General features: G+C 41.7%; 1 protein-coding gene across 9 annotated transcripts in view; it reads right to left on the bottom strand.

Annotated features, from left to right (window-relative positions):
* The window catches only part of ARHGEF28 (Rho guanine nucleotide exchange factor 28), a 129,915-nt gene that overhangs the window by 12,360 nt on the left and 101,687 nt on the right, over positions 1-15,868 (bottom strand). For all 9 annotated transcript variants that reach the window (XM_075741170.1, XM_075741172.1, XM_075741173.1 and 6 more), the window contains 6 exons: positions 14,495-14,623; positions 13,655-13,740; positions 10,042-10,080; positions 9,903-9,950; positions 7,651-8,130; positions 4,888-5,188 (listed from right to left, as the gene is read on the bottom strand). In XM_075741170.1, coding sequence (XP_075597285.1) covers positions 4,888-5,188; positions 7,651-8,130; positions 9,903-9,950; positions 10,042-10,080; positions 13,655-13,740; positions 14,495-14,623 — 1,083 coding nt within the window. The remainder of the gene's footprint in view (positions 1-4,887; positions 5,189-7,650; positions 8,131-9,902; positions 9,951-10,041; positions 10,081-13,654; positions 13,741-14,494; positions 14,624-15,868) is intronic.

Below are 15,868 nucleotides of genomic sequence, written 5' to 3'. Positions count from 1 at the left end.
AATTTGGTATCTACTCAATTAAAAAAGACAAAAAAGTTTAAAGTAGCTCCAAATATCACATCTGCTCAGCAGGCTCCCTGACAAACTGGGAGCTCCATGGTCATGTCAACCTTTACTTTTAAAAGTTTTCCCTCCTTCCCTCTTCTCAAGTGAAAGAACAACAGAAAGAATTCACTCACTGTGTAAGGCAAACAGTGGAAAAATGGCACTATTAAAAATACTGTGAAACACACCAGAAAAACTCAGAATAGGCAGTAAAGCATCTTCACATGCCATTCCGCAGGTGGTAAGGGGTTGGCCTGCTGTTGGCTAGGGAAGATGCTGTTTAAACAGGAGACAGGTAAAGTGTGTACTGTACAGAGCACAATTACATTCCAGCTCAGAAGACGAGTGGGTCAGATGTACACAGGAGTTCATAGAGCAGCAACAGTACAGAAATTAACTCACAACGGTCACATATGAAGAATTGGTTCTTTCCACAACTACAGAGTCTTTCAAGACTTTTTTTTTTTTGGGGGGGGGGGGGTGGAGCAAGTCACTATTTAACAGGTTCCAAGTGATGAAAGCGATCTCATTCAACAAAGTCCTCAATATGGGACCCCATTAACCACCTCCAGTGCTGGCAGCAGTAGCTATGCTTATTTGAATAAGGCCCTCACTTACTGAGCTTCACCCCTTGCCAAAATCCTGTGCTGACTTGGAACCACAGGGAAACAGCTTGTACGTCTTCAGATGGCTTTTTAACACTGTACTGCAAAGCACATTTCACCTGGTTTTTCTCACACTTGCATCAGCTTTACATTGTATACCTCTTCTGACTGCCATAAATTCATCTTACACAAATATGAGAAAGAGCCAGGCCATACAGCACCCATCCTCAACCTCCCTGATGTGAACATATGCAGGTACTTTTATACCATGTCAATAAGCTGTAACCAGTGTTACAGTAGCCAAAAAATAACATGTTGTTCTAAACCATCTCAGTTACCAATGGGAAACTAAACCAAATTAATCTGATCTACAGTTTTAAGAACAGGTTCAATAGAGCAATCACTACTAGCACAATCTGCCTTAAGGATTAGGAAGGGAATTTCTTATAAAGAATATGGGAAAAATGGAGTTCTAGGATACTACGCATTGTTTCTGGGGTTTTTGCTTTTTCTATTGCAAATTAAGTACTTTACATCTCTAGAAATCACTTTATTTGATGAAAACCACTAAAATGGATTATTTTGCCAAAATCAAACCATCTCATCTGCTTATATGCTTATATGTATATATGTACAAATTTCTGCCTTTTACAAAAGATTAAAATCACATTATTCAAATAGAGCCCTATTTTTGCTCCCTGGTTTTGCATTTGGCTGTTTATGGAGATCACAAGCTTTTCTATGTTCCCCATAATGATTTTTTTTTAATAGAAAAAACTGTATTTTTCACTATATCATGCATAAAGATCCTTCATGCTAACACTGCAAATGTCTGGGGGAAAAAAAACCTCCCACAATCAAGTTTCAGTGCAGTTTTCCAGATCTATCACTTTTCAACACCGTTCCTGTAGCTACAATGTCTGAATAAAAAAACAAATGAAAGGCAGTACCAGCAAACAATGCTGTTCACTTCAAAGCTAAAAGGAATTAAAATTGCACTGATTCCTGAAATCAAAGAGGTGAATCCATAGGTAAATCCTTAGGCATCACTTCAGGTAGTTAACCTGACATGTCAATTAAATGCAAGAGTAATTTATTCAATTCTCAGTCTAGTCTGACACAAAACCTATACTTCCCCTGATTCCTAATTAGCCAAAGTACTTGTCTTCTTTCATGCAGATAATTTCATAACCATTAGTGTAAAGCATTAACACATTTTTCTTTCAATCATATTTTCCTCCTGTTGACTGACACACCTTTTCTAGCGAGTGTACTTGTGCCAGTTTCAGCTTTGTGGGAACTTGCCCCAAGGTCTTTAGTAAAGTTCCCTCCCATACACATAAAACAATGATATATAATCATGATGCTAGCTATGTGAAGAGACATATGTCTTACCTTAGAAAATATGAATGGAAAATTATGCACTGGAGGAATGTAGCCATTTCCATTTGAGTGTATTTATGAAGCTAAATTGCACAGTACTTAACATACACTAGAATGCAGCATGATTAACTCCTTGACAGCATGTTCGGGTGGTGCTTCTCATTAAATAATTTAAGGCTTTTTTGACAGAACAGACTTCTTACAGGATGCCTAATAATTCTAGGAAAATTAATCAAACCCAAGAAATTCCTTTTGTGTGCACACAAACCTTCTTATATGCAAGATATGGCCACGTATGTACTTGGTAACTATTTCCAGTAAACCATACTATTTGTTTCTCAGTTCTATTTTGACCTATTATTTAGGAATGTTTTTTGAAAGACGATTATGAGACTTTATACTTAGAGCTGTTTGAAAAATGCAGGAAAATGTCATGAAACATTCATCTACATGAGAAATATTAAGAGTTTCAACTAACTTTCAAATTCTTTCTAGTCTTTCTCTCATTGCGTCTCTGCTGGTTTTCCTTCACAGTGATCAGAACTGACTGTCTCCTGCACAGACGTCAGGAAATGGAGGCACAAGGTCAGAGATCTTCTTAAAGTCTGCTAAACTCTCTGGGAAAAAAAGCACAGCCAAAAAAAAAAAAAAAAAAACAAAACACCCAACAAAAAAGGAAATCAGCTTCCATATATGAAAAATTCATACTGCCCAGCTTGATTCACATTGCTCAGGAACAAGTGATTTACTTCATTTCCATGTGCAGAGCCATTTGCTGGGGCTTCAGATGCCATCTGTCTTTCAGGGGGAAGTTTAGCATTCTTCTCATTCCCCGCTCCCTGAACGGTGGCTCCTGATGCATGACAGAAGCAAGTCTGAATCATGCAGACTCATGCACTGCACAATCAGAGCATAAAATACTTGTCACCCTCTGAATCGCAAATGGGACTGTGGAATGTGATGGCACATCTCTCTAGGGGGAGGTTCCCAGCCCTGCCTGCTCTAGCAACACACTGGGGTGCTTCGCAGCATCATCTGCACCATCAGGATGCTGCAAGGATTTGCTGTGCTGCTTTGCCAAAGGCGCCTTGTGACTCAATCAAGGCAGTAACTGCAGGTTTTATGAACATGACTTAGACAGAGAGACTTACACTACCTGTCACTCTACCTCTTGAACTGGCTTTGTAGGCAGTGCTGGACCCAGCTGCTGGGACTGCACTGGTGCCTTGTTACCAAGGAAAGGTAAGAATGTCTACACAAGATGCAGTGACAGCAGCTGAACACAAAGCTGGCCCATTGTAAGTGAAGGGCATCTTTACATACAGAAGCTCCACCAGCTTATCTTAGAATCAGTGCAATTAAACGGGTACAAGCCAGTTTAATTAAACCAGACACTCTCATGTGGGCTCAATAGAAAGTATCCTGGTTAGCTTGCATATGAATGTTTGCCAGTGCAAGCTAATGCACTTTTGAGAGGTCTGAACCCACATATGTTTTTCTTTTCAAATTTGCACTAGCTTAGCTAACCTATTACTAAAATGACAACTTCAGTCAAACTAGAACAAGTTTCACCAGGCTAATTATTTAGGCATTTTTAGAAATATTAATCTCTTTTACTAATCAGCTTGGTTTGCTGATTGCGGTGATGAGACTAGCCTGCCCTACCTTTGATTATAAAATGCTATTTTGGCAAGGACTAGTGAGTCTGTAGTGGATGTCTGCTTGATACATTACAAGGAGTACTAAGGAGCAAGTTCCCTAATCAAGGACTTTTTTTATTTGAACAACTCCAAGATTTGACCTAAGAGAATTAAAACCCACTGTACTTCTGTATGTTTTCAACTTCTGATCCTGCTGCCCACTGGTCTTTGCTGTGACTTGACTTGCATGCAGCTGGTGTGAGGACAGAAGTCATCCTGCACTGCCAGCTACAGAAATATAGGAGCTTGGGCTCTGCTGCAGTGGGGGGAACCATGGAGGAAAAGCCACCAGGTTACTTAATGTATTACACCAAAAGTGCACCGTTGTCCCCTATAGACTTTGGTTTTTTACATGCTGCCGTACAACTCTCACCATAATGAAAGAATAAGGACACCATGTCAGATCAAAACTAGCGTTGTGCAACACGAGAAAAAAAAACCCAGATAGTTTAGAGTTTCCCATTAGCAGGTTTTTAAGTACTTCAGGGAATTTTCAGTGCAACACTCAGATAGGTGGCTTCTTTCACTCATTTTGGTAACCACCATCAATAACTACCATGCGATCTATATATCTTTGGGGGTTCTGGTAAAATACAAGAATAAAGGAAGGTAATGCAGTAAGAGGTATTTTTACTAACATAGAAACTTATTGTCAAAGATTATATTATCACTTAGAAGTGACGTAATTTTCTTTCCACAACTACAGAGTCTTTCAAGATATTTTCATTTCATTCTCAATGAAGAAAGAAGAGGGTGTTTGACCACTGATTATCATTTTAAGATGGTAAATCAAAAGCTATTCTAACTAGAAATCATCAAGTAATGCATATATGTTCTAAAACAGCCAATAAAACACACTTGAAACAGCAAGAGTGACTTCAGATCACAAAAAAAGGATTTGGAGAGAACAACACTCTGAGTACTGTTATGCAGACACAAACAGTGTGTGTGTGTTTTCTTTTCAAAAGTTTTCTGTGTTTCTGTTCTGCTTATTTTCTCACCTACCCTCAACAAGCTTGCAAAGTGGCATGCAATTGTTTTAGCAAAATCTATTGCTTCTACCACTACCAAGCTGTCTTTGTTCCTAGGACTATTAATTTTGAGAGGTGGCAAACTGCCCATATTATTTGTGAATTAAATAAAGCATTAATTACCATTATTAAAGGCATCCTTGTTGCTTTTGCAGGAAAAAGACATCTGCTGGTAAGGACCAGTGGATTTCCACAGTGTACTGGTTAACGCTGGCTGACAAGAAGTGTCCATTTTGAGGTCCATCTGATTTTCACTAGTCCTTGCTATATCAGAATTTGAGATGTTCATCCCATACACACCATCCTCATAAACGAGAGAAGAATCTGATCTGTTAAGGCTGCTTAGAGACAAACACACTACAGCTTCATTTAAGTAGAATGTATTTTCACGATGTAAGCTGTTCGATTCATTATGTCCCATTATCTGCAGAAGGGGGGAAAAAAACCAGAGAACAGCATTTTCACCTTTGCCCAGCACCAGAACCATAAAATCACAGAATATCTTGAGTTGGAAGGGACCCATAAGGATCATCAAGTCCAACTCCCTGCTCCTTGCAGGACTACCTAAAACTAAGCCATATGACTACGAGCATCATCCTGAAGAATCCTTATACAAGGACACATAAAATTAACTGCCAGACAGAATGGAGATTCATATCAAATAGTCACCTGATTTCCCAGAAGTTAACCACAAAACATGTTAAATTGGATATGTGTTCAGGAATAAACAAAAATAGCCTAGTATGTTTTGCCTTAGTTCCCCTCAAAACACAGGAAAACTCAGCAATAATTGCAAAATAGCAAATAACAAAGGGCCACTACCTGGGATGCACTGAGCTCTGCTGACTCCTTTCAGGATGTTAATATTTTGCCCTATGGTTCAATGAGGTACCACTTCACATATGTAAATCTGTGTACACTGCAATCCAAAAATAACACTGTACCTCACGTAGACAGGTAATCATAGACACAGGACTACAGCAGTCAAACTGGGGATGGCAAACAGCATTCAGCAAGCAGCCATGGCTCCCAGGAGCTGAAAATGCAACTCCTGCAAAGACTCCCTGCCCATAGGTGTTTATCAAGGCCGAGTTCACAAAAAAGCAGGACCAGTAGTGTGACTTATTGCAATGTTTGACCACCCAAAACTAGCTAGGTTCGGTGTTATGTCAAAAACACTGGGTTGGGAATATTGGCAACCACTCAGCCAGCCCTGCTGCTACGAGGAGTATAGTAGTGGAAAATGCAGGACAAAGACAATCCTAAGGCCTGGAATGCATCCAAAGCCATGTAGTTTACCTGAAATAGAAATACAGGTAGTCTTACACATGAAATATTAGATTAAGAACTACTGCTCTTTGACACTCAGCATTTCATTATTTTGCCTCTTGGTCTGTGCAATCCTGGCCATTCCTGCATCAGGCTATTGTCCTTCAACTTCTTCTCCTCAAAAGATTTCAGAAGTCCCATCCATTAAAGCTGATGGGCAACTTCAGTTTTGATTTTACCATCCACTAATTGAGCACTGCCAAGCAAGTCAAAATTGTACCACAAGTTATACTAGTAAGAAGTGCCTTCGTTGTTTGGGTGGGCAAGCATATATGGGTAAGTCACATTCACACAGTGTTCACAAAAAACAGATGAAAAGGGGGAGATCAGAGGCCAATCCTTCACCCCCTCATGCAGGCACAGGCTGAGGCGCCAAATGGTTACTGCTCATTATGGGTCAGTTGCCAGCTGAAAAACTAGGGAGGTGATGGCCTGAAGAAAGGCTCTACAGATTTTCTTGTGAAAACGAAAACCTGAGGGGAAAAAAAGACTGTTTGGGTCAGTGAGCTTTCAATATATGCAAAAGCCAGGCAAAATGTTTTGATTTTCAGGTGCTTTAGAAACAGTAATGGAAATCAAGACAGTACCCACTGAGGCAGGGACTAGAGGCCAGGCCCCACCTAGCAGGTGAGCACTCACACCACTGAGTTCAGAGTCAGCCTCCACCTTTGACCCTCAACAAAAACTTAATTATTTTTAGTATTAAATGCTTAAGCAGATTCAGAGCTACTTTAAGCTGCATCCCCTAATAATGACCATCTCCATCTCCAAGGAATTATACTGTCAGGGATGGAGCCACACACCAACCTCTTCCCCTAAGGGGCTGCTTGTTTCAGGGGAGCAGGACACCCACCTGGCTACAACCTCCTGTCAGGCAGCTGTAGAGAGCAATAAGGTCTCCCCTCAGCCTCCTTTTCTCCAGGCTAAACAACCCCAGTTCCCTCAGCCGCTCCTCATACGACTTGTGCTCTAGGCCCTTCACCAGCTCCATTGCCCTTCTCTGGACGCGCTCCAGCACCTCAATATCTTTCTGGTAGTGAGAGGCTCAAAACTGAACACAGGACTCAAGGTGCGGCCTCACCAGTGCTGAGTGCAGGGGGACGATCACTTCCCTGGTCCTGCTGGCCACGCTATTTCTGATATAAGCCAGGATGCCATTGGCCTTCTTGGCCACCTGGGCACACTGCTGGCACATGTTCAGCCAGCTGTTGACCAACACCCCCAGGTCCTTTTCCACTGGGCAGCTTTCTAGCCATTGTTCCCCAAGGCTTTTGTGCTGCATGGGGTTGTTGTGACCCAAGTGCAGGACCTGGCACTCAGCCTTGTTGACCCCACACAATTGTTCTCAGCCCAACTGGCCTGCCCAACTGGGTGTTGCCTGCAAGCTTACTGAGAGTGCACTCGATCCCTTTGTCCAGATCATTGATAAAGATACTAAACAGTAATAGGACTCGTTATGTTACCGACGAACAAAACCCAGATGTATGAGTCTATTCATCAAGGAAAGTCTCTCCAGGTCTGCACTTGGGGATATAATTATCACAGGGAACCACACACCTTGTAGCTCCCTGTGGATGACACCAGGCTATTTTTTTGACCGTGCTTCCAGTGCCAGAGGAGCTTCTTCTGCATTTTCACGCTCTCTCTTTCTCTCTCCACCATCTTCTGGCCCTCCTGGAGCCTCTCCAGGCTCTGCTGGTACTCCTGTAGCTGCAATGCCAGTCCCTGTCGGCTCCTCTCCAGCAGCTCCTCCTGGCACCCACACTCCCTCTCCCGCTGCCCCAGCCGGCCTTCCCTCGCCTCCTGCTCCCGCTGCCGCTGCTCGCATTCACGCAGCCATCGCTGCTGCTCTTGCTGAAACTGCTGCTTCAATTTGTGTATGTTGGCCACCTCCACCCTTTGTTTTTCCAGATTCCGGTATTTTTCTTGTTCCGGAAGGAGGTTTAGCCGAGAACCGTGGCCCCGACCAGTCTTCTCATTCTCTTGCAGGATTAACCTATGGAGCTCTCTGTGGCTGTCCTGGATAGCTAGTGCTGCCTAGACACCACAACAAAATCAGACACAAATGTTTAAATATTAGCATTAATCCAGTTCTGTATTTTTACATAGAAGCATTATATAAAAATGCTTCAATCTCCTGTAATATCAGCACTTAATGCTTTTTGGGAGGTTATTCCTCATGCAAGTAGAGAAAATACTGTATTCATGCTTTTACCAAGAGATGTTCCTAAAAGCACTCAACCATTTCAAGCACTTTTAACACAGCTTCTGGTTTACACTCAGTAGTATAATATATGTTTATGTTAAAGCTGTGCATATGCACTTCAGTTACAGCTGGCGTCCTGTTCTGTCAGAGGATGTTAAGACACATAGGAAAAATGATTTTTCATGGTTAAAGAAGGCATTAAGGCACTGGGAACGCTACACTGAATAAAGTATTCCTAACACAGATGTAGCTTATGCAGATAAAACTGTACTGTGTCCAGTACAGCTCACTCCAACCTTAAGGCTCTCCTTGCTAACTTGCGACAGCGCAGTCCTACAGGCACCTGCAAACATAGCCATGTCATCAGGACCGTACTGCTACATTCACCTGTGCTGGCAGAAATCTGCAATACAGTAATGATTTTGGGTTTGATGTTTCAATAGTTTATTTTACAACCAAAAGCACTATATTCGGTCCTTCACAAGGATGTTGTGCTATTGTTTGCATTAAAGATTGTGACATCCTCCAATAGCACAAAAATAAGTAGCTGGGATTAAGAAGAAAGAAAAGCAAGGAAGCCCTAGATCTGCTGTGGCACTTATTGCACAGCCTATCTTCAAGAGCTGACATGGGAATCTACTGCAGCAGACATTCCCAGAGAATTCCCACAGCCCCATTATCCCATGCCGTCCACCCCAGAAAGAGTTTTTAACTTTATGCAATATGCAATTCCCACTTTTCTTGGCTCTTCTTCCAGTCTTGTTGGGTCAGTTCCAGTGATTTGTAAACAGGGCAAGGACAGGATCCTCTGCTTGTTTCTCTGCACCTATACTGCCAATTCACAGTCTGAACGATTAAGGCATGATCCCAAACCTTACTTTACTGACCCTCTGGTGTTAAGCTATCTGTTTTTCAATTTTTCAAAAATTTTGCCTGAATTACAAGCTTTTTATTTTGCTTTTGCATTGCTTCAATCCACTTAACTTCTAAGACCAATATTTTCAGTATTATTATGAAATATGCTAATGTCAAAGTCTAAAAATGAAAAATACTCAAATGAAACATTTTAAAATAGATCTATGAAACTGGACCTAAATAAGAAAAAATAAGTTAAAACCTTCAAACTTAGCCAGAAAAAGGAAAAAACTTCAGACTAAGGCCCTACAGAATATACACAATGAATTGAGATTGAAATATCTAAAATTAGTTGAGTTTGCTACCTAAGTGGCAGAGGCACTGTTTACTAGTAGCCAGGAGAATATTCTAAACAAAATACTAAACCTTTTCAATATTTTGAACTATAATTTCAGAAATCTGTACATGAAATTATATCAGTTCAGTTAGAACCATCATTTTACTTTCCCCCTAGATTTTTGGACTGTACACACATCCTTTTGGGATCTCCAAGCAAGCAAGCATTATTCACTTCTTAAAAGAAACCTACAACATATGTAGAATAAAAATACATTGTATGACAACTTATGCAAGAGTTGGTAGAGATAAGTATCCACTGACATAATGTCTAAAAGTAGGGCGAGATGAAAACAAGCCTTAAGAAGTAAATTACTAAGACTAATTACGAAGTTAGCAGTGGAGTAGTCACCTGTATGCTGTACAAAAGACGGGTTAAGTTCTGGATTGCTTGTACAATCTAGAAAACAAAAGAGAAGGATTTTTTCAAAGGTTTGACCACTGTTAACTAAATAGTTACTACATTCTGTCTGGGGTTTAAATAAACTCACCTCTGTCCCTGTAGATTCTGGGAAACTCATACTTCCTCCCTAAAATAAACACAAGTTGCTTTAAAAAGTAGTTTTTAACTTTAGAATTGTATCATCTAGGTAATTTATTTTTTTTAACTAGTGGAGACATTCATATCACTAATATATGCAGTGCTGAGTCAAACCTTTTTGTGGGTATGTGAAAAAACACAGAAGCAAAAACCTACAGAGACTAATAATTCATCAACACTGGAGTTTCCGTGGAAATCACTAGAGGATCTAAGCACAACTGTAAAAACAAGAATATTTCATCCACAATTTTAATCCTCTTGTGACTAATGCTACACAGAAAAGACATTTCCATTCATTCTTTGTTTACTTGACAGTTTTGAAATACAGTAACCAGACTTCTGTATATACAGCACAGTGAGTTTAGATTACTTATAGGAGGGTGAAACAGTGCAAGACTCTTCAAAAACAGAGATATTAATGTAGCAAGAAGCTAGCAGAAGTCACGTTAGTGGGTTACGGTGAATGCCTTAGATGTGCTGTGAGGCATGGAGCAAAGGCTGCGTGCCTGCTATACTCTGCAAAACCCACCAGCGTGGTTGCTCTTGTCCACTGCAGCGAGGCTCAGCCACTTCACACTTTCCACCCTGCTCCCTTTTCCTAAGAAGCTTTCTAAATTTATGGGGTGAAGCCACCCATAATCCCTTCAGCATGAAGAACGGCTCCTCTGAGAAAGATAAGGTGAAACAGTGGAGGAATAAAACACAATCTCTTCTGAGGCTACACTGAAAAGACTTCCTGTATGATTTTTTCCTTTTTTTTTTTTTTTTTTTCAGAGGAGCAGAGCAGGATTTGGGGAATATTTAGTCTCTCTCTTGAATCTCTTAAGTTCTCTGCTGAGTCTCATTTTCCACCGGAGAGAGCAAAGCAGCTGCTCCATTTAGCTGTGATCACTGAAAATGAAGATGAAAAAGGCCAGGCCCCAAAACACAGCTCAATGCAGACAGCCTAAGGGTAAAGGGAGCACCAGCTGCAGCATTTCCTCCACTCCTCTCTCATTACCTCCCTTCAGTATTTCCCTCCATTCCCTCCCCACATCTTCACTTCCTCCTCCTTTTCTCACCACATCCATGAGCCACATAACTGCTCGACTCTGCTGTGAGAAACAGAGGACTTTGCACAGGTGCCTCTGTGCAGCACAAGGACTGACACAGGGGAGCTCCATTTACCCTTTGCTGGGTGGCCAAGATGAGCAGTGGGCAAGGAGGAAGAGCAGGGCCAAGAGGGAGAGAGAGGAGAAGGAGATGCTGGCAGGGTGAGGAAGAGTGAGTGTACAAAGGAGAGCCCACACGCTGAACAAGAGTGGGGTTTCTTTCAGTTCTTGAAGCCCTTTTTCATTTAATAAAGTGCACAGTGGGATTGAAGGTTTAGCTGGCTTTGGCATGGCTAAGGGGTAGCAAGTGGCCAGCCCAAGTGCCTGTGGTCTCCTCAGTGCAGCATCACTTGAGCGCTGGGGGATGAGCCCAAGGCAGGTTTAGTCAAGCTAGCCAGGGTGACAACAGCATTGCAGCTGCACCGCTAGAGCTTCAGCACAAGCCCTCTAAGTCCAGCTTGGTCTGAAGCAATATATTCAGATGTTTTACTTGTGCTGAGGGTCACTGTCACCTCCCTGCCACTCTTCCCTAGCACCTTGGTTCAGAGCGATGAGCAGCAGTGGAGGTGAGGATGGTTGCATCCCAGGGCAGGCTGCGTGCACAATGCCTCAGACAACCCCCCCAGAGATGTGATTACAAGGCAGAAGCATGGGGAACAAGATGGAAACCACCTCCCACTGCTGCCTGCTTGGGACCCCATGTGTTGCACAAGCAATGATCTTCCATCTGACACTTGGTCAGCATTTAGCTGCTGAGCTGGGGACTTTCATTCCATCTTTCCAGCTCTTGGTTTCCTAGGCTAGCTGGTCTCGGCCCAGTTCTGCCACCACACAACCCTAGGAACTGCACACCCAGTGACTGAAGGCAGGCAGGCAGAAGAACACCCTCTGCCCCTGAAAGCCCTTTCTTTGCCTCTTTTGTTTGCTCATTCTGCCACCTCCTGGTTAAGTCTGATTCTGACATGGTACAATGTGACATGAGTCTTGCCCAAATAATAGGCCCGATCAGAATAGTAAATTAGAGTGGAAGAGTTTGCTGCAGATCCCTCTAGTCCAGCTGCAGCTCAAAGCAGGGCTAGCTTCAAAGTTAGATGAGTTTGCTCAGGTCCTTCTCCTGTCAAATCCAGGAAACCTCCAAGAATGGAGACCCCACAACCCCTCTGGACAACTTGTTCCTGCTTGATCACCCTTGCAGTGACTTTTCTCCCTCATATACAGTTAGAATTTCCCTTGTTGCAACTTGTAATCTTGGATGCTGATCATTTTGCTGTACATCTCTGAGAAAAGCCTGGCTCTGTTTTCTCTATAATCCCAATGGCAATGCTTTCATGTGGAGCTACTGGAACCTTTAATGGGCTAGATCTGAGCCCCTCTATCCTCTGCTAGGTTATTTTATTTCCCCTCACCGAGCTTCTGCGCTCTCTCATCCCATTTTTTCCACACACACTCTTCTTCCTACTGCCTTCTAACACAGCAGTGTGGTAAGTAAAATGACCTACAGCTGAACAAGGCAGGGTTATAGGGAGATTAGTGTATTAGCAAGAGTCTTCCAGAAACAGCCAGAACCCCTCCTCCAAAGTATCAGGCACACAAGCCCTCTTTTAGATCTGATGCAAAGATAGCATGCTAATGCTAAGTATCTCTTCTTCTAGCAAACTTTGCTTTCCATTTCAAGTCATGTGTCTTCTGTTATTGTCTCTCCTCTTTATTGCTTTTGTGGTCCTGCTTCTCCACCTAAGGACTCCACAATTACACTTCAGTTTATTTCCACAGAGTAATTCATACTGTTCTTACTCTAACACTCTGCTGCTACATGAAATTTGCCAATCCTAATTTTGCCCAGAACTGACTTATGATTCTGCTTTTTCCCCAGATTTGCTTATAAATTATATAACTCGGAAAAATGGGCAGTTTCTCTTCTATTCTTTAATTGTTCCATTTTGTTTTAATTCAAAATTCTGAAGCAAGCTGGTGTAAGACAAGCCATCCTATTTTATGTTCTTGTTCTCAGGATGAAGTTCTTCCAATTAAGTCTTACTTGCATTAGTGGAGGTCTCTGTCATTGCAGGAGACTTTCATCATCCTGTGAACAGGGGGAGGGAGTAGAGGAAATACTATTGTCAGCTCCATAGAGATGGATGTACTGAATCATGACAGCAGAGAACCAGGCTCTTAACTGGCCCGTACAAGTGGTACAAAAACATTGTGGCTGTTATTACAACCCACTGATCTGTAAGCCTGGCAGGAAAATTGTTCTCCGTTTGGATTGTTTATGCTTGCTTTTTAAAAATTCATTATTAATTGCAGTGACCACTATTAAATTGAATTATCTGGATTTGGGTGAAATGTGCCTATCCCATGCTTTGCGTTTTGGAATAGTTTTTAGAAACCCTACAAAAAATTGGACAGCATTTACGTTCCCAGTACCCAGAATGCTATGTGCAACACAAGAAGAAAAATCAGTTACAATACCTTATCCTCTAGATTGGCACCTGCCATTTCTTTTTCAACACTGAGATCGACTTCAGATGATTCTTCAACTTCTTTTATTTCTGCATCTAACAAATAAAGCCCCCATAAAATGCAAGAGAAAGGTACCAAAATATATTCTGAGTAGAGAAACAAAGGGCACACTTTTTCACAGCTACTTGCATGATGCTGAAAATAAGAGTTTTACGTAATTTGGAGTTACATAATGGATTCTAGGCTGGGTAAAAACAAATTTGGAACCCTGGATGGCACAGGTGGGACAATCCAGTTTTCCTACCTTAAAAATTAGTAGTGCTTCACTTATGAAAGTTTGGAGCAAGTACAGCCATATCACTAAAAATGCTCCATAGCGATGTTTTTTCCAGGACTTCATTTACATTTTTATTGCAAGAAATCCATGGTATACCTTTTATAGCTGAAATTATTGAAATGTCAATCCTGTTTTTCAGGCCTTTTGACAAAAATCCGCTGACTTGGGAAATGGCCTATAATGCAATACAGATTTGCTGTGGAGCTGAGCAACAATGACAAGAAAGCGTATGGAGATACACAAATCTGACTCAATATTGCTGAATGCAGGCACGTGCTATGGAAAAGGTGCAATGGATGCAAACCATCCATTTACTTCAATGAAGTTATACGACAATTTACACTATCTGAGCATTTGCCTAAAGACAACTTTTATTACATTATTTTCTATTGATTCTGCCATAGACTGAGAAAGCTTTCAAAAAAAAAAAAAAAAACCAAAAAACAAAACCCACAATCCAGTATCAATTATTTTATCACTCCAAATATGTAAAAGCATCAAATTTTACTCACCACCAGGAACAGATTCCAAGATTTCATTGGCACCAAATCTGTGCTTCACACTTAATTCTTCAGTAATTTCCTCTGATTTGTCTGTTTCACTCACTTGTGATGTCGTTACAGCAACATGGAGACTTTCAACTAGAGATGAAAACATGCAGAATTACAAACACCCCTTAAACCAGCTCCTTAATGCATAAATCAATGACATAGAGTAATTTAGTTGGAAGGCACTTTTAGAGGTCATCTAGTCCAACACTCTGCTCAAAGTTGGTCAAACTAAATTGGGTTGCTCAGAGCTTTGAATGGACAAGTTTTTAACATCTCCAGAGATGGAGACTTCACAGCCTCTCTGGGCAACCTGTTCTGGTTTTTGACCACCCTCATGGTATACGATTTTTCTGTTCACTTAAATTGGAATTGCCCATTTTCCACCTTGCACGTGTTGCCTCTCACCACATGTGTCCACAAAAAATCTGGCTTCTCTGTATCCTGTTAGGTACCTAAGGACAGCAATGATATCCCACCAAGCCTTGTTCTTTCAGGGCTAAACAGACCAACTGTTCTGGTTTCAGCTGGGATAGAGTTAATTTTCTTTCTAGTAGCCAGTATAGTGCTGTGTTTTGGATTTAGTATGAGAATAATGTTGATAACACACTAATGGTTTTAGTTATTGCTAGGTAGTTGTAGTGTCTACACTAAGGCAAAGACTTTTCAGCTTCTCACTCCCTGCCAGGTGCACAAGAAGCTGGGAGAACACAGCCAGGACAGCTGATCCAGACTGCCCAAAGGGATATTCCATACCATATAGCCATATGCTCTGGATAAAACTGGGGAAGCTAGCCGGGAGGCAGGATTGCTGCTTGGAAACAGACTGAGCATCGGGTTTTGTATTTTTTCCTCCCACATGTGATGAGCAATTGCATTTGTGCATCACTTGTTTTTATTTTTTATTATTGTTGTTATTCTTATTACTGCTATTATTATTATTATTATTACTGTTATTATTATTGTTATTATCTTCCTTTGTCTTTATCTCCACCCATGAGTTTTTTTCCTTTCCCCTCCTTATCCCCTTGAGGGAGAGGGGTGAGCAAGCAGCTGCCTGGTGCTTAGTTACTGGCTGGGGTTAAACCACGACACCAGCTATCTCAGCCTCTCCTCTGACATCACGTGGTCCAGTCCCTTCATCATCTTGGTGCTATTCGCTGCATTTGCTCCAGTTTGTCAATGTCTCTCCTGTCCAGGGGAGCCCAGCACTGGTCATGGTACTCCAGACCAGGTGTGAGTGGAGTAAGGATCACCTCCCTCAACCTACTGGCAACTCTCCTCCTAATGCAGCAGCCTTGGAGACAGTTGGCCTTCTTTGCCACAAGGGCACATTGC

This window comes from Balearica regulorum, chromosome Z, assembly GCF_011004875.1.
Source record: "Balearica regulorum gibbericeps isolate bBalReg1 chromosome Z, bBalReg1.pri, whole genome shotgun sequence".
NCBI classification, from domain to species: domain Eukaryota; kingdom Metazoa; phylum Chordata; class Aves; order Gruiformes; family Gruidae; genus Balearica; species Balearica regulorum.
The sequence above is the reverse complement of the archived record's forward strand: the minus strand, read 5'-3'. Positions and strand labels throughout refer to the sequence as shown.